The sequence below is a fragment of the Vigna unguiculata genome, chromosome 3, assembly GCF_004118075.2.
Source record: "Vigna unguiculata cultivar IT97K-499-35 chromosome 3, ASM411807v1, whole genome shotgun sequence".
Taxonomy (NCBI): domain Eukaryota; kingdom Viridiplantae; phylum Streptophyta; class Magnoliopsida; order Fabales; family Fabaceae; genus Vigna; species Vigna unguiculata.
In genome coordinates this window covers 26,284,726-26,304,407 of record NC_040281.1, presented here as the reverse complement: position 1 = coordinate 26,304,407, position 19,682 = coordinate 26,284,726, and the positions used below count along the sequence as shown (strand labels likewise).

Genomic DNA, 19,682 nt, shown 5'->3' with positions numbered 1-19,682 from the left:
ATTAGCTATATTGTAGATTTCTATTGTAAGATGGATTCTTGTAATTATTCATTCTAGTTGAAATTTCTTGATCTTAGAGGGAGACCAAGAAAGATACTTAGAGAGATTATACTCGATGTAGCCTAGAAAGGATTATACTTGTGATACTTGGAGAGGTTGAAACTCGTTGTAACCTGGAGAGGGTGATACTTGTTTATTGTCAAAGTTGTTGATTAGTGAAATATAGTAAGCAGGTTGCGTAAGAGACTAAACGTAACTTTAGTGAGGTGAACCAATATAAATCCTTTATATGTTTTTCTCACCCTACTCTTTAACTTTAAATATTTTGTGTTCACGGGAATTGTTTGAATTTGTATACAAACTCTATTCATCCCTCCTTCTACAACCACATCTCACCAATATAGCCTGGGCCCACTCATCTCAACCTTCATACTAGGCCAACTCGGCTTGATTCTTTAGTCTATATCTATTTAGTTAAACCTTCAACTAGGGCTGACTTTTGTCGACCTTTGGTCAACCTTAACTCAATTAGATTCTTCGACCAAATCAACTCGACTCAACCTTCAACTCATGAATACTCTACTCGACCTTCACCTGAGCTGACTCGCCTTTACTTTCTATCTATGCCAACTCTACTCGACCTTTGGCTTGACTCGACTCAAGTCAACCTTCAACCTAGGCCGACTTGGCTCAACCTTCGGCCTAGGCCAACTCAACTTAATTGTTCGACCTAAGTCGACTCATCTTAACTTTCATACCAGATCAACTTGGTTGGATTCTTCAGCTTGTGACAATTCAACATGACCTTCATCTTGAGTTGACCTGTCATGACAATTGACTTAGGTTAAATCGACTCGACCTTTGGTTGAGGCCAATTTGGTTTGACCTCCATTCGGGGTCGACTCAGCTCAATATTTGATTCAAGTTGACTGGGCTCGATACTATGATCTGAGCAAACTCGACTCGATATTTTTGTGTCATTTGACATATATTGACCTTTTGGCATGGGCCATGTTTTACATAAATTGAGAAAACATGTTGCAAATATAAAATGAAAGAATCTTGAAGAACTTTGACAAAAAAAGTAACATCATGAAGATCAACTTCAAAAGATTATTTATATTGATATTTTTTTAATAGTTTTTAAAGTTGTTAGTAATTGAAATACTTAACCAAAACTAGAAAATTAAAATTCACTAAACTTGAATTGCCTTATGCAAATAAAATATTTAAAAATAAAATAATTTGAAATATGGTCAATTTAAATTCAATGTATTTTAATATCTTAGAAAGTGTGAAATTCCTATCCAATAACAAGGTTAGAATTTTGGAGTATAATAGATCAATTCTCTTGGATTGTCTTCCCAAGTTGTGGTTTGTTATAGCTAAAGTTCTCAATTAGTAACTTGACATAGGTGAATCCTTTTATAGCTTTTAGCGTACTCATTCTTATTATGGATAAGATGAATTCAAAGTAAAGAGAGGAAATAAAAGTAGAATCTTCAAAATCTTCTAAATTTATAACTAATGTTTTTAAAGTGCAGCTAGTTGAATTAGACACATAAAAATGTTTTAGAAGAAAGAAATCCAATCGCTCTTTAAGAAACAAGAACAAATACAAAAAGAGGATAAGAATAGAAAATAATAAGAGAAAGTTAATGAGACCATTTCCTCCAAATACAGAAAGTTTGAACAAATGAAAAGTGAACAAAAGTGTAGCCAAAGATGGAATTTTAAGAAATATAGGAAGTAAAAGTTATCTGAGTAAATGGGAGGACCTTCACCACAACAAAAACTATTATCTCAAATAAATAAATAAAAACTTTCATTTATCTAATGGCTAAAACAAAAGAAAAACATTTACAAACAAAATTGGCTTAAAATTTTGACATTAATCTCATGTTATAATGTTTAATCTCAAAATAAAACCTCAGTCTTTAAGTTGTTAAAACAATACACCAATTTCAGACAAAATTATTCAAGATTTCGATTATTTAATTGGAACTAAAAAAGGTGAAAAACTCATTCCCAAACAACTGGTTATATAATCAATTATACTATTCTTCAATTGTTTGAAAAATAATTTAACGGATTATGTTATTGATTAAAACTGTTCATTTTTTTTTCACTTATTTTAAGATTTTAGAGAAAAGATTTTACTCATTTTATGTCAATTTTAAGTGTTATGCGTTACATCCAAAGTTCCAACAAGTGCCTTTTGTGTAGAACAAAAATACAACACAAAGAAAGCTAAGATCTACTTTTGGATCTTCACCAACATCATCAAAACATCATCTTTCTTCAAAGTTAGAGGTTAAGTTTCTTCTTGAATAGCAACAGTATGTTGTATTTTTTGGCCTTTAGTTCTTTGAAGCTTGACAATTATATATATTGTAGTTATTGGTATGAGTTGTTTCCTTATGACTCCTGTCGTGTAATAATTGAATGGTTGTTATAGGCTATATTGCCTAAATGGTTAGTCGGATTTCGAAGATAAAATGTTAAAAGTCTTTTCCTTTGTCATAGTATCTCCTTGTTACTTCCCACTCCTCTTTTTGACATTGTGGGATTGCTAAAAGTCTCATTCAATGATCTACTTACCAATATAACCATTACAAATAACATATGTTTCCAAATGCCTACTTCATAGTTTTGATGCATAGTATTGGACTTAAATGCCAGTAAGAATAAGAGAAGTCCATTATGGATATTTTAAACTTCATCCAAGCCTATACTCTCATTTGTGTCATAATGAAAACCTCTTTAGCATTTGGCTTTGCATTCCTAAATATTGTACTATTCCTTTGATTTCATAAACACCATATCAGTGATACCTATACTCCTTTTGAATCATATTAACTTGATTAGTTAGGACCATCAAATTGAAGTTTTGAAAATGTATTTGAGGGTGGTTATTGTGCACTTTACAAACTAGTACCCATTTGTCACATAAATTCCAAGTCTGGGAGGCTGCCTTAAAGAACAACTGTTAGGTTGTTTCATCCATCTCGTTGCATATCACACACGTCTCTCAGTGATAATCCTCAATGTGCTAGATTTTAGCATGACTCTCAATGCAAAACATTGTGTTGGGAGAATCGTAAAATTGTATATGTAGCCTTTAACATGTATGCTATGGCATTTGAAACCATGAATATATTTATAACCAATTTTTTCATAATGTTAAAAAAGTTAATGTATTAAATATGTTAAAAACTTCTATTAATCAACAAAATATTGTAAATTTATGAATTCATTAAATAAACATTTAAGGGTAAATATAGTTATCCACTTTCATCACTTGCTGGTGGAAACAATACCAAATGTGATAAGAAACAGTACCAAATGCCATTTAATAACCAAAAGTACTTGTTCAAAGTTTTTCTAATCTACTTTATCTTAATCTCATTCACAAGATTATGATTCCTGATGTTATGATTATCACACACTTAACTGATTGTCATACATAATAATAATAATAATAATCAATCACAATTTTTTTGTGAAACTTATTTTAAAGGTTGGTTGGATTAGTTTACCATAATCGATCATAAAAACAATTAAAAGTTATCCTAATCATTATTTCAGTATTCACCACTCGTCATATGTTATTTGACACTCTCCATTCCCACTCATTGCAATCAAGTAGGTGCTTAGTTTTAATAATTGGATTTAAGCTTCAATGTCGGGCTATCAAAGCTACTCCAGCAATAAATTAAAGTAAAAGATTGTTGAATAACTGTTTTTTTAAATAATTATAATTCTTCTTTTTACAAAAATGCAATTATAGTTTTTTCGTTAATGTGAATGTCAACATATCAAATAAAAAGTGAGGCATGATCTCCTTCTGTCTATTTTATTCCGTATATAGTAGTTTTTATAGTAATTGATCGATTATTCAAATTTAGTCAACTCAAACTTCAATTATATCACAAAACTATAACTTTACACTTATATAAAAAAAAAAAAAAAAAACACTTTTGGCAACTATTCTAACTTCCATTAAAATAGTGATAATTGAAAAATCAAATCAATTAAATTAAATGTTATATTTTTCAATAAACGTTTTCTATTTTTAATTCTATGATTGTAGTACAAACTAATAATTTATAAATAGGCAACAATTCTTTTTCAATAAGCTTAATTATTATAACCCTTTAAGTGATTTGCACTCTTGATAATGCTCTTAGTGGACAAAGAAAAAGGTTCCGAGTGGGGAGATGCCACTTCTAAAAGAAGACCTTACAATATTATTTTAATTAGGAGTGTGGAAAATTTTAGTTCATGATTAAAGAGTATGGAGGCATAAGAGAAATAAAAAGAAGTAGAGTGCACTTTTATTATATGTGACTCAATAATTGGCCATGGCATCGATCAAAAAATTACATTAGAATTCCTTTCCCAACCTTCTTAATCATTCTATAATAGAAATGAGAAAATAAAATGAAACGTACACCTATGAATGAAGAAATGAGTTACACAAGTCTCATAATCAATAGTATTGTCAACAATGTTGGGTCTAATTAATTATGGAAAATACTTTGTTATATGCCAAAAGAAGAACTATATTAGCCTAATAATTATACTTTGAAACATCTCAAAATAATAATAATAAAATAATAATATTTGTTGATACTTTTATAGATAACATAAAGACAACACGCTTGTTGATTAACTTGAGACGTGGCCCCAACAATTAATTGTTTGTGATGCTTTGAGGGTTTACATTTGATGACCATTGACTCATACCTTATCCTTTCCATTTTATTCGATTAAATTCAATTAATTATTACAAACACCTTTCAACACAAAGAAACATTCCATCGTGTGGCACATTCATCTCTTTCAAATACAGTTATAAACTTTAGAAGAAAATATAGGTCCAATATCTTAGAAGTGTATATTGTTCTATAATTCAAAATTTGTTTTAATATTAGTTTAAGCTTTTATTACAGGAATCACTGAAGTAAATTTTCTATTTAAGAAAAATACCAATACGTGAATCTTTTGTTTGGCGTTGAGAATGAAGTTCAAGCAAACGGTTAGATTCAAAAACTAGTTAAGAACTGCAAATTAAAAAGTAGACTAATTTTGTGTTTCAAGGAGAGATTTCAATAATTAAAAAATATTGAAATGGATGATATTTCAATTATTTATAATAATATTTTCTTCATTTTTAAATATTTGATTTGGATAGAGTAATTAAAATATTTTATATTTTAATTTTCTTGATTTAGGGATAAAGTAAATTAAAATTTACAGAAATTATTAGTCAAATTTAAATATTTAAATAATATTTAATAACCTTTTTTTCATATGGATGTGTTTATAATGTGTAGAACAAGTGACTAGTTTTGAAATTTTAATTTTCTTCATTTTATAATGAATTTTAAATTTTAGTGTATTATTACTTTTTTAAAATTTCTAAGCTTCAATTTTCTTATATAAATAGCCCACTTTTTCAAAGAATTTTAAATCCGTGGAACAAATAAACTATCCTCTTAAATTATCTTATAAAAACATACACAAAATATAAAAAAAAATGTTAGGTAGATTTAACTAGTGAAAATTATAAAGTAATAAATAAAGACATGATTGTTGTTGAATTAAATTTTTAATATTAGATAATTACGAATTTTTAATAATTATAAATTTCTATTCTTACTTTATTTAAAATTTTTATAGTCAAAACATTTATGTAAATTAACTTTTATGTAATATTTTCTTAAAATTCTTTTACTTATTATAATTTAAAATGGTTATACCATCAATAAAAAAAATATAAATATAAAAAACTAACAAACAAATATAATATTAAATCAATAATCTAACAAAGTATAGCAATTAAATAAATATTAAAAATTATATTCATTAAATGTGATTTTGACAATAAAATATTTTATTATTATTTTAAAAGGTAAACTTATAGAAAGTAAATTTTATTGGTAGATTGTTTTGAAATATTAATATAAATAATTTTTAAAATAAAATAAAAGTTATTAAATTAAAATAATTTTATTTAAATTTCATCTATCAATTTTGTTTATAATCTAGATAAAGTTTTCTAGGAAATACATATGATCTATCGTACTCGCAAACTACCAAAATATTCGGATAATTCTTTCCTGTTTTATTCCAAATGATTGTTTTTCTTTTCATTCTTCTTGTGTTGTCTTTTCTTTTCTTTTTATTCTTAAATAGAATCATAATATCTTATTTTAATGTTTATTCATAATTTTTTCCAGTCTGACATGTATTTTGTTCTCTATATTATTATAAAATAAATAATAATATCTGAAAAATTTTAAAAATTATATCGGTAAGTGATTAATTTATTTATTTGTTATATAACTGTTTTCGATAAAAATATTTAAAATCGATATAAAATAATTCATAAAATAAATATATAGAGTTTTTATTTAGACTAATAATGTAACACGATTTTCAATTGGAATATACTAATTTAAAGTTAAACGATAAAAATAAATACATCTATAACATAAATCGATCCATACAGAAATAGTTAATTAATTATTGTTGTTAAACATGTAAAATTTTATTTCTTTCGCATTGATCTTCTCTTTCTTTTTGACTTGCATATATGTATTTTTTCTTAAACTATGAAGAAATTTGGAATATTGATTCGTTGCATGTTGAATTGAAATTCTTCATTTGAATAAGTTTGTAAGTAAAGTATATATATATATATATATATATATATATATATATATATATATATATATATATATATATATATATATATATATATATATATATATATATATATATATATATATATATATATATATATATATATAATATAGCATCAATTGTCACGTGGACTGGGTTCTAATCGAATCGTGGTACTTGGACTCTTACACTATTAAGTAAAAAGAGTTGCATCCTAACTAAAGACTATAATTTTTTGTCTAGTGATAACCGCTCGATCCTAACAATATATATATTATTTGTAATTTTGTAAGAAATGTGAGATTATTTTAAGTTTGAAAAGAGGTGGAATTACAAGTTTTAGTTTGATGAATGGTTGATCTGGTGTAGTTTTACTACAATAAAAACCTTAAATAATGACCAAACTTAGTGATTAAAATTAATTAGTCACTATAGTGATCAATTTATATAATAATTTATAAACTAGAAATTATTGGTAACTAAACTAGTTTCAAAACATTATAATTCATCTCCAAATTGGTAATTAAAATAGTTTCTATCATGAATTAATCTCTAAATTGGTCACTAACATTAGCTATCAAGGTTTTGACTATCAAATGAATTGGTCATTAAATTAGTCTCTAATCAATTATTTAGAGACCAATCTAGAAACCAATTTCTTTGGTAACCAAAACTTAGGTAACTAATATTAATGACCAATTTATAATATAAACTATTTTAGTTATCACTTTAGAGACTAATTATAATTTTTTAAAACTAGTTTAGTTATCAATAATTTTTAATTTATAAATTAGTATCTAAATTGGTCACTCACTATAGTGACTAATTATTTTTTGTCACTAAATTTGGTCATTATTTAAGGTTTTTCTTGTAGTATTTGAACCTAATAATATTGTTGAAATGTTTAGATGGTAGAAAAATTACGCATACTAAGATGTTGATTACTTTAAAGTGAGTATTGAATATGGAATAGTAAATTATTAAAGTTATTTTTGTAGATTTGAGAATTTAAGGAGAATGAATGTTGTATTTGAACTAGAATGAACAAGATTAAGTTGGATCAGGGAAATATGATGATCTAGAAAAGTATAGTTATTTTATTTATTACTTTGAACTTGTCTTAAATGTTACATATTTTCAAATGCAAATCGTAAATTTTTAATCATTTTAGTTATGTCGCATAATTGTGTATCTTGATATTTTTATTAACACGAGATTAATTTCGCTAAGACAAAATTAAGATTGAGATTTGAGATGCTCCCAATTCTATTTCATCTCAAACAATGTTATTGTCGCCCATGAAAAATTAAGATCAAGAGTTTGAACTTTAGCTCTAATGATGGAATTTTTCCTCAAGCGAAAAAAAATAAAAAGATTTCTTTAATTTTAAAATTGTGTTTCTCTAATTGAATTAGTATGCATGTTAAACATAAATAAATATATATTTAATTGTAGTTATCTTGATATTGTAGTTGAGATTTGATACTTGAGATATTGTAAAATATGTAAAGTGTTAATCTTTGATAAATAATGTTTTATGAGTCTAGATTCATGTGTGATGTATATTTGCATTTGTTGTGGTTATAAATTTTATGACATTTTTGGCCTATAATATTATTTTTAATTTAAAATGATTTATTAATGGTAATATATACATGAGTAGATGATGAAGATTAACGAACGTGCACATAATATATATATATATATATATATATATATATATATATATATATATATATATATATATATATATATATTTGTTTATATAAATTTTTGAAATTTTTTATAATAATATAGATTAGAGTATTGAATAATTTGGATTCTTAGATTTTAGTAATATTTTAATATTTAAATAAGTTTTGAAATACTTTCATAATATTGTAGGTTAGAGAATTAAATATTAAACAATTATGTTGATATTTATGAAGTGTTATACGATGTTTTTTCATCAACAAAAGGACATAAAATAATAAAACATAATAATATAATTCATTCTCTTTATAGTTACATCAATAAAATAAAAAACATAACACAAAATCACAAAATAGAATAACTATAACACAAAATCACAAAACTATAGTTAAATATTTTAATGTTTATATAAATTTTGAAATACTTTTTTATAATAATATAGAATAGAGTATTGAATATGAATATTTATGGATTCTTAGATTTTAGTAATATTTTAATATTTAAATTAAGTTCTGAAATACTTTCATAATATTATGGGTTAGAGAATTAAATATTAAACAATTATGTTGATATTTATGAAGTGTTATGTGATGTTTTTTCATTAACAAAAGGAAATAAATAATAAAAAAGGATAATAATATAATTCATTATTTTTATATTTAAATCAATAAAATAAAAAACATAATATAAAATCACAAAATAGAAAAACTATAACACAAAATCACAAAACTATAGATAAATATTTTAATGTTTTGAACTATAGATAAAAATTTTGAAATACTTTTTTATAATAATATAGAATAGAGTATTGGATATGAATATTTACGGATTCTTAGATTTTAGTAATATTTTAATATTTAAATTAGTTAGAGAATTAAATATTAAACAATTATGTTGATATTTATGAAGTGTTATGTGATGTTTTTTCATCAACAAAAGGAAATAAATAATAAAAAAAGATAATAATATATTTCATTCTTTTTATATTTAAATCAATAAAATAAAAAACATAATATAAAATCACAAAATAGAAAAACTACAACACAAAATCACAAAACTATAGATAAATATTTTAATGTTTATATAAATTTTGAAATACTTTTTTATAATAATATAGAATAGAGTATTGTATATGAATATTTATGGATTCTTAGATTTTAGTAATATTTAAATTAAGTTCTGAAATACTTTCATAAGATTGTAGATTAGAGAATTAAATATTAAACAATTATGTTAATATTTATGAAGTGTTATATGATTTTTTTTATCAACAAAAGGAAATAAATAATAAAAAAGGTAATAATATAATTCATTCTTTTTATATTTAAATCAATAAAATAAAAAACATAATATAAAATCACAAAATAGAAAAACTACAACACAAAATCACAAAACTATAGATAAATATTTTAATGTTTATATAAATTTTGAAATACTTTCTTATAATAATATTGAATAGAGTATTGGATATGAATATTTATGGATTCTTAGATTTAGTAATATTTTAATATTTAAATTAAGTTCCAAATACTTTCATAATATTGTAGATTAGAGAATTAAATATTAAACAATTATGTTGATATTTATGAAGTGCTATATGATTTTATTTTTCATTAAGAAAAGCAAATAAAAAAAATATTAAATAAAAAATTATAATGTTGAGAATGGGATTTGAACCCATGCCTTTTCGGAGTTTGTTGGTGGCTTAAGGCGTATGAGCAACGAAGAAGAAAGAAGAAAGAGGAGTCTTTCGTCAAGCATTTCAAGCTAAGACAACCCTAAAGGAAAAGAAGGCATCTTATACTCAAGACATTTGAGGCCGAGGAGATCCTGGTGGTAGAAATCGTGGAGAGGAATAGGAGAAAGAGCAACCCAGGCAACAAAATTGGCGTGACCGAGGTCAAGGTTCGTGGAGATGAGGTTGGTCAAGCAACTCAAAAGTTGAGTGCTTCAAGTGTGGCAAGTATGACAATTATGCAAATGAATACAAATAGGTTAAGTGTTTCAGTTGTGGTAAGGTCGAACACTATGCAAGGGATTGCCGATTCGAAAATAAGAGGGAAGAGACAACCAACCTTTTCACAAAAGATGTTGAATATGAAGTGGTGTTGCAAGTTATAGGCAATAGACGTTAGACAAGCCTTGGGTTGTGAGAAAGGTTTTAGAGTTAGAAAGGATCATTAGACAACTTGAACATGTTAGAGGAGTCTCGATTAGATGTGTCTAGCAGAAGGTGGAATGGTTTAGACAACTAGCTAGCCTTTGTAAGATCATTAGATGGTCACGAAAACGGTACATGCTTGCATGTGTTAGACGCCGCTAGGTTCTATTGGTTAGACAAGGTTTCACGCCTTAGGGCCACCAAATGCATAAATAGGGTTCCGTACAAAGTAGAGGATTAATACTTATGTTTTGCAAATTTTCTTGGATTCCTCCTTTAAGCCTTAAATTGGAAGTTGCCATTCAATTCTACCAAACCAGGAAATTGGAAGGGGAAAGGAGAATTGCAGTGTTTTTTATATGAACCGTAGAAGGTTGGTTGGATCAAGATCAACCCCTCAAGGTGTTGGAAAGACGAAACCTATACTTGAAGGTCCATTAACGAAAGAAGCAAAAGAAGAAACAAGAAGCATCATGGGTTAGACTAAAATATGAAATATAAAACACTAATAAGGAATGAAATCAAAAATGGATTAAAGGTAGAGAAATTGAAATAACATGCCATCTTCAATTCTAGAACCAAAGGATAAGTGCAAGATGATTCACCACTTGACAAAGCTTTCCAAGATAAGAACCCAAAGTAAGAGAAGAGAAAACTTCAACTCTCAAATGCTCACAAAGAGACTTCTTATTCATTCAACTCAAGATATATGTATTTACAAAAGGTATAGTCTCCTATTTATAGGTGAGAAGCTTGTCCTAAGGATGATTTAGAGAGCTAACTTTGTTAATCAAGAGTTAACTTCTCTAATCATGTTTATCTAAAGTAATCCTTGAAATTAGGGAGGTACATGTACTAGTTCCTTAAATCTAGGAAAAGTAATGATGAATGTGGCTAGATACAATGGATGGGAGCCTAAGGGAAGGAGAAAGAGTCCAGGTACAATGAAAGGGAGCCTAAAGGAAGGAGAAAATGACTAGATACATTGAAGGGGAGCATAAGGTGGGTGAATGCGTCTAGAAAGTTGGAATTCTCTTAGTTTATATATTCATCATTCCTTTGCCAAGTTCCTTCCCTAAAGTTCTACTCTTCTCTCAAGTTCATATTTACTTATTTACAATTCTTTTGATTTCTTCTTATAATGTCTTGAGTTTCCCTTTTGTGAGCCTTCCATGATACTTCTCTTTTATTTTTCTTCTTTGTTTTTCCTAGCCATGCTTCTTGTTTGAATTCCTTGTTGCTCATCTTCTCTTTCCTCAACAAGCTCTTGATATCTTAATTCACATCAATTTTGGGATGAAGATGAAGCCATTTTTAGTGATTAAGAGAAAGGAGAATGGGTTCTCTAAGAGAGTAAATAATGTGAGTAAAGGAATACACTTGAGCAAAAAGAGAAAGCGTAAAAGCTCAGAAGAAGAAATGAAAGGAGGTTTTTAAGGCTCTTGGGAAATTCAAAATTATATTGGAACTAGGCCCACAAAATAAATATAAAATATATTTTTTTGAAATGGTAGTTACACTCAAGTAGTTGTGTTGAGTGCACTTTAATGAGGGGTTAGTGAAAAGACAGGTCCATGTGACATTTCTGTTTATCAATGCATATGTGTGTAGGTTAAGGAATGTTAAGCATTGGCTGATTTCAAGGTTGCAATGAGGATCAAGAGAATTGTTTTCATTAGAGCCATGAATTAATATTCTCTTAGGGGGCATTTTGTTGAGGATATCGATATTGAGATAATCGAAGGAAGGAAAGAAATCAAAGGAAGTAGAGAAATCAAAGGAAGTAAAGAAATTGAAGGGAATGAAGAAATCAAAAGATAGATTAATGAATGGATGGTTATATAAAGGTATCGAGAGAGTTAGTGACGAAGTCAAAGGATGATCAAGAAAAAGAAAAACTCAAAATGTATCGAAAAAGGCACTAATAAAACAAAATTGAAGGAGAATTTACATAAAGATCAAATGGGACATTGAGTAAAAGTAATTGCTGCAAACATGGTCTTAAAAGGCATAACTGATGCAACATGAACATTTTTTAGACAATTATTCTAATTATTATGTAACTTTTATTTTATTTAATTTTGGGTTAACTGTTAAAAATGGGGTAGGGATATATAGATAGGTTATTTGTGTTTAAAATGACATGACAAATTGTATTTACAACAAAAACACTCTGAGAATTCCATGAACAAAGGATAATGACAATTCTAGTGTTGATTGTAACAATTTGAATCACTACTTTAATTGACTTCTTTTACTGGTTCTTATTTTATTCTTAGTAATTTATTTTCTTGCATTTACATTTCTTGCATTTAATTTACTAGTTCGTTTATTTCCTCACTAATTTATATTTTTAGTTTTCAAGCATATACTACTTTAATTCGCCTTCATCTTCAATATTTTTATTTACGTTATTGAAAGCAATTTCTTATTTTAAGCAATGAAAATTTCAAATAATTTAGAGCTTTCTTAAATTATGGAAAGAAAGGCATAAGTTGTAACACCCCATTTAATTAATAACGCTAATTAAAGGAATGTCACGCAGAATAATATTAGAAACAAAGTCCTGGAATGTAGACACTACTCCTCACGATTATCCAAGAGAAAACCCGAATAAGAAAAGGGCACACTACGATGCCATAACAAAGTATAAAATATAAATCATCAACATTTAGAATTTTAAGCCTAAAGACCAGCGGTACACGGGCCATAGCCCTAAAGGAAAGTCCAAGTAAACCTAGATCCAGTCCAAGCAGACTATGCAGCGGAACCTCCATCACCCTGATGATTACGGGGAGTTCTCACCTCTGCTCACATCAACAAGTTGATGATCATTGCAAAAGAAAAGACCACACCACAGAACATACAACAAACAACAGAAGGGTAAGCTAGAGCCAAAATTAGTTTTATCATGCAATCAGATATACTTTCACAGTCCAATATACATACATCATCCAAGCATGTTGTGACCTTCCAATCAATACACTAAGACTCGACTCGACTCATCCAGATACATATAATTTGGTCGGATTCAGCGGATGCTTGCACTTGTGGTGGATACCTCTGCTCACCCCCGAGCTATGTGTTACAAGTGTTACAATGAATCAATCCCTTACACACAAGGTTAGCCCTTAGTTAGTTTCAGGCCTCCTGCTACTCTCTCTACAAGAGTCAGTCCGCTCTAAGTGAGACTAACTGACTCCTTAGAGTGTCAGGATGCAACCTTACCTTGAATCCTTACCAAATTATACAGATGGGGCACCACCATGGATACCCACGAACAGGGGCCATGGTATTACGTCCCGATCACTGAAGCACGACCATGAAATCCCACCTAGAGATCTCAAGGAATTATGCACTGACCCTCGACCAATCATGCTCAAACAATCGAATAATATTTATCATGCAAATAATCTCAGACCAACCTTTATAAACCATACTCATTCATATTCGAATGTAGAATCAATACCAACTCATCCTTCCCAAACCATGAATATAGAATTTCATCTCATACCAATACCATGCCACTTTAATTACCAACCACCAACCATCTCATACATGTCACATGCCAAGTTCATGTTAAACTTATCAATCATAGACCATAAACCATTCCACTCATACCCATTCGCCCAATTCATGCTTTTAAAAGTAATTGAATCAATCCACAAGTTCAAGTTAAAGTAAGGAATTAAAATTCTGCAGCAATTCTCACTTAAGCTAGACTGATCTCGCTTAAGCTAGACTAATCTCGCTTAAGCTAGACTGGTCTCGCTTAAGCTAGAAATTCTCGCTTAAGCTAGACTGATCTCGCTTAAGCTAAAAACTCTCGCTTACGCTAAACTGACAGCTTTTCACTGATTTCAACATGTAAGAACACAAAATCCCAAACAACAAAAACTAAAGAAAACACAAACATGTTGCATAAAATGTTGGCATCATATTTTCATGCTTTAAAAGGGTAAACAAATCAATCATGGGAGCATACAAGTATTTAAACAACTCTGCCGCCAATCTTGCTCAAGCTAAGAAGCTCTCGCTCAGGCGACAGGGGTCTCTCGCTCAAGCGAAAAGATTTCGCTTAAGCGAGATTGAAAACAGAGAGCACTTCAAGTTCTCGCTCAAGCTAGCCCATCTAGCTCAAGCGAGAGGCCTTCGCTCAGGCGAGCACTCGAAACCAAAGGGGGGCGAGTTACTGCCATTCTCGCTTAGGGATAGCTCCTCGCTTAGGCGAGAGCTTCTCGTTTGGGCGAAAAACAGCTCGCTTAGGCGAGCATAGCAGATTTCACCTGCTCTCACGCATGCCAAGCCAAAAATCCATCCATAAACAATACACAAATTATTTTCACACCATCAAAAGCACATCAAATCATCAAGAGCACCCTATAGAACCAAAATAGGCACATTATTTATAAAAGCATAAAAAAAAACTAGCTTCCCTTACCTGGAAAGGAGTTAATATCGGGCTTTGACTCTTAAACCAACGGGACCGGCAGCTCCAAGAGCATATATAAGAAGTGAAGACGAGCTGAGTTTAGAGCTAGCTTGACCAAGATTGGGGCTAAACCCTAGCAGAGCCTCTGTGGGGGTAAAGGAGAGTGTGAGAGTACTATTTCTGCAAGAATGATAGAAGTGAGAGGGGTTTGGCTGCCTTAGGGGCCTTGGACACCCTATGGGTCAGCCCTTAGGCCCATAAGATTAGGGGCAGCCCTTTAAAAATTAGGGCAGAATAAAAGAAGGTTTTACATAAGTTCTTAATTAATATTCGCATAAGGAGACAATTTAGTGAATTAGATATATTTATATAATTAGTTCAAGATATAAATGATTTACAAATAAATTGTGTTAATGATTGAATCTTGAATTAAAATACTTTAATTTAGATCGAAAAATAACTTGTTTGCAGGTCCCATTATAAGAATTCACATTGAATATATTTGGTTCACTAAACATACTCGAACAAGCATCACAAATTGTTGAGAAACAAAAAGTTAAAAAAAAATTTTGTTTAATCAAATCATCTTGGTTCAACATATCTTCTTTCAATATGTTAATGTTAATGTTCCTTATCATGGTTCACTTTTGGAGTAAGGATCTCCATGCTCAAGCTCCCATGCAAACTACTTACTCCGACTCTCCTTAATGTGTGGCAACTGTTACTAGCTTGAATAGAGTAGATAAATGTTATGTCATCAATGAGTTTGTAGTATATCTCTTACATAAAGATACTCCTTGAATATGTTTGACTAGGTTATTTTTAGCTCACATATATTTTACATTCCACGAAGTTGTTGATACTTTGTAGTCATTGAGACCTAACGACAATATTTGAGGTCCGATATGGTTTATTCCATCGTCTTTCTTCTACTTTCAAAAGGAAAATGCCAAAATCGAGTAAGGAAAAACCCTCAAAGTCAAAGGAACTCTTAAAGGAATATAATCCCCTACTGTTAACTCCAACGAGAACATCACAGATTCACCTTTCCCACTCTCTCCTTTAACATTGTTGATTTTACCATTGTAGGAATGCACAATTGCCGAGAGGAGTCCCATGCAAAGGCAAAGTCCCTGTAATGATAGCAGCAATACTCAGAGAAGCATTATATTGTTTTCCCCTTGAATAGTTGCAGAACCCAAACCCTTAACAGTTCCACCAAAGAAATGCATCAAAACAAATAAATGTCTAACAATTTTCCTTGGTGCAATTTTAAAAATCTCACCTTTAAGAGAACCACAACAATGTCTTTGACCTCCACAAGAGAAACCTTAGAGCCACTGCCATGGTTTCAGCTTCTGAAATTTGTAGTTGAAGATTCCAGCTTCACACAATGCTACTCAACGTTTGTGAGAGCACTAGAGTAATCAACAAACAAATGTTTAAAAGAGGGAAGAGGGGGAAAATGTACTCACACATCAAAATCAACAAAGAATTAATCAATTTATTTTTTATTTATTTTGTGTAAATGTAGGTTACACTGAGCTACAATTAATGTAATTTAATTTAATTTTTCATTTATTCCTCATCCTAACGTAGATGAAATCGACGCTGCAATTGTAATTTAATTTTTTATTTATTTTCCCCCGATCAAATTGACACTACAAATGTAATTTAACTTTTTATTCATTCGCCTCCTTAACATTGACCGGAACATAATTAATGTAATTTTATTTTTTTTACAACATTACAGTTAATGTAATTTAATTTTTTATTTTTTATTTATTTTTTTCTACTTAACATTGGCTAGACTGACATTTATGTATAAAGAAAGTATTTTGTAGTGTCGGTTTGACCTATGCAATATTTAGTGGTATTATATTTTGTGTTGGTTAATTTATGTTTGTTTAGAGTGCTTTTGATCCGCTGTATTATTTTTTATTTTATTTTTGTGTCGTGTTAAAGTTGGTTTGAAAAATGTCCTCTTTTAGACAATATTATTTAATGACAGTTAATAGCCAACATTTTTGTAGTGTTGTTGATATTAATGTTACTTTTTCCATTTTTTTTCTTACATAGAAAATATTGTTTTTATAAACAGTTATAAAATTAAAAGTTTTTTCTTAATTATTAATAAAATGAACTATTCTTATATATAAACAAGTATGTATAAAAATATCTTTATAAACAATTGGTAGCCTAGTTTTATCAAGTATTCGCAAATAAAAAAATTAACTTATGTTTAAGTTAAAACATTTTCGTTTGAAACCCCTTTTCAACTAAACTGGTTTTGACATATACATAAAGAAACATTGTCATTTGGTCTCCAACCTTTTTTCTTACTTTCACTTTATACTCTTAAATAATAAAATTTTATATTTAATTAATAAATATAAATATAAATAAAATTTTGAAATAAAATAATAATATTCATTATTGTGAATGATAATATAAAATAATGAAAGTGTAAAACTATCATAAGTTAGGAATCCGAATATAAATTAAGAATTACATGAAAAAATTAAATAATATACAGAAAATTTTCATAAACATTTATGTGGACAATTATAACATATTTCAGAAGAGGTGAATCTCTCTGTATATCTCAGTAAAAGAATTCAAACATGATAGTCCATACTTAAACCTGAAAGAAAAAAACTACATTGTTATTTCATCTTATAATTACCAGTAACTGGATAGTCTAAACGGAATTGTGATTTCGAATAAACAACTTTGAATGCATTCCCAAACTAACGTTTCCGTCAGAAAGATAGATACCTACAGAATATTTCCATTGTTTATAACGCCACAAGTTATAGCCTCCAAATCTGTGGCAAGTGATGGCATTGAATTATTCATTAAAATCATCCTCACTTTTTCAGGACCAACACAGGACATATTACTACAAGTACATTCCAGAGGATTCAATCTATTGTTAATAATTGGATTTTCCACGGAGATATACAAACTTTTCATAGAATAGAATAGTTTTTTTAGTATTCATATATATAAACACAAATACATACATACATATATATATATATATATATATATATATATATATATATATATATATATATATGTATGTATGTATGTACGTATAGCAGCAATTAATGGCTTCCATTGGGTATAGAAATATTGGTTTGCTTTTATGCCATTGGAAAGTTTGCAATAAAGCATTAACCAACATTCTTTCTAGATGATATCCTTCATGAAGAACACAAGCTAACTCATTTTCCCTGTTCGTAAGATCTCAATATAGTATCACAACTTGTGTTCAATGAGTAGATTTGCTCCTATTGAAGCCAAGATGTTTATTACTGAAACAGAAGAAGTGTTGAAGGAGAATCATGAGGCAGTTTCCTGGATGAATAAGATTGACGAAAGGGTTTTAGATTGTTTTCAGAAACAGTGCGTGATTCTGAAGGAATGGCGATAGAGAGATCAAGGTTTAAATCCGGAAGGGCATACGATGACTGAGCCTCGCCACTTGCATCATCTGAGACATCACCATAAACATGACGAGGTGATTTACATGGCTCGTTCTTTTCAACAAGTTTCGTGCGAAAAGGTTCTGAAGCATCTTCAGACATGGGTGGATTCTGAAGGAAAGGGACTTTGTGATCTAATCGATGATTATTTGGATCAATGCCTTTGCTAATTAGCTTCCTTTTTATATGAGAATTCCAATAGTTCTTCACTTCGTTATCTGTACGACCGGGTAATCTCCCTGCTATAAGTGACCACCTGTATGAGTCAATATTAAACCTTTTCAGCAATATACGTTGGAAAAAGTTGGCTTTAATTTCCATTTATATTATTCAATGATAATTACTCAATGACGATAATGTTGCTCAGTACACGTACATATGTATATACGGTATGATCAATTTTTTTTCATTCTTATACAAAAGAAAAAAAGTGGGTTATTCATGGTGTTTTGAGAAGTAAATTCGCACCGGTTGCCAAGTAGCGCATGAAGCTTGATGATGAGATCTTCTTCATCTTCAGCAAAGTTGCCTCTTTTAAGGTCTGGTCTTAGATAGTTTATCCATCTCAGTCTGCAACTTTTGCCACACCGAAGTAAACCTAATGATGATGAAACGAAGAGCATGAGGTATATAATAATTTGTTACAGTTTTGATATATTAATTTATTGGATATATACCTGCAGCCTGAGGGAGTGTACGCCAACAAACCTCGCCGTGTTTGTTGATATAATCTATGAGTTTCTGGTCTTCTTGTTTGGACCAAGCTCCTTTGTTCAAGTCTTTGATATCAGAAGCAGGTTTTCTCATTGTTTGTACGTATAGTGGGGTTTACCTGAAAGAGAAAAGGAAGCTAGAAAGGGAAGAACCGAGGTGGGATAAGGTAGAGAAAGAGAAAGAGAAAGAGAAAGAGAAAGAGAAAGAGAAAGCGAAAGAGAAAGCGAAAGAGAAATATGCATTTGCAGGAGAGAGGAGAGGAATGTGAGGAATGGAAGGGGTGAGGGAATATATAGTATGGGTTGGTTGGTTGGTTGGAAATAAGGAAGTGTATGCAGTTGACTTGGACCGGTGGTTTTGCTCATACATGACTGCGTGGTTCATGCGTGATTCACAACACACCTTCAGACAAAGAGAGAGCAACGGCACCACTATTTGGGAAAAGAGGAGAATCAATTGTTGCTGTTCTTTATCCTTTCTTCCCAAATTTAGAGGATATGAC

At 29.4% G+C, this 19,682-nt stretch overlaps 1 protein-coding gene across 1 annotated transcript; it reads right to left on the bottom strand.

Moving 5' to 3' along the window:
* Nucleotides 1-18,074: 18,074 nt before the first annotated feature.
* Nucleotides 18,075-19,416, bottom strand: LOC114179331 (transcription factor MYB8-like). The gene is made up of 3 exons (XM_028065644.1): nt 19,144-19,416; nt 18,935-19,064; nt 18,075-18,722 (listed from the first exon to the last, which is right to left on the bottom strand). The coding sequence occupies exons 1-3, from the start codon at nt 19,271-19,273 to the stop codon at nt 18,293-18,295; spliced, it is 690 nt and encodes a 229-aa protein (XP_027921445.1). The 5' UTR covers nt 19,274-19,416; the 3' UTR covers nt 18,075-18,292.
* Between the last annotated feature and the right edge of the window lie 266 nt (nt 19,417-19,682).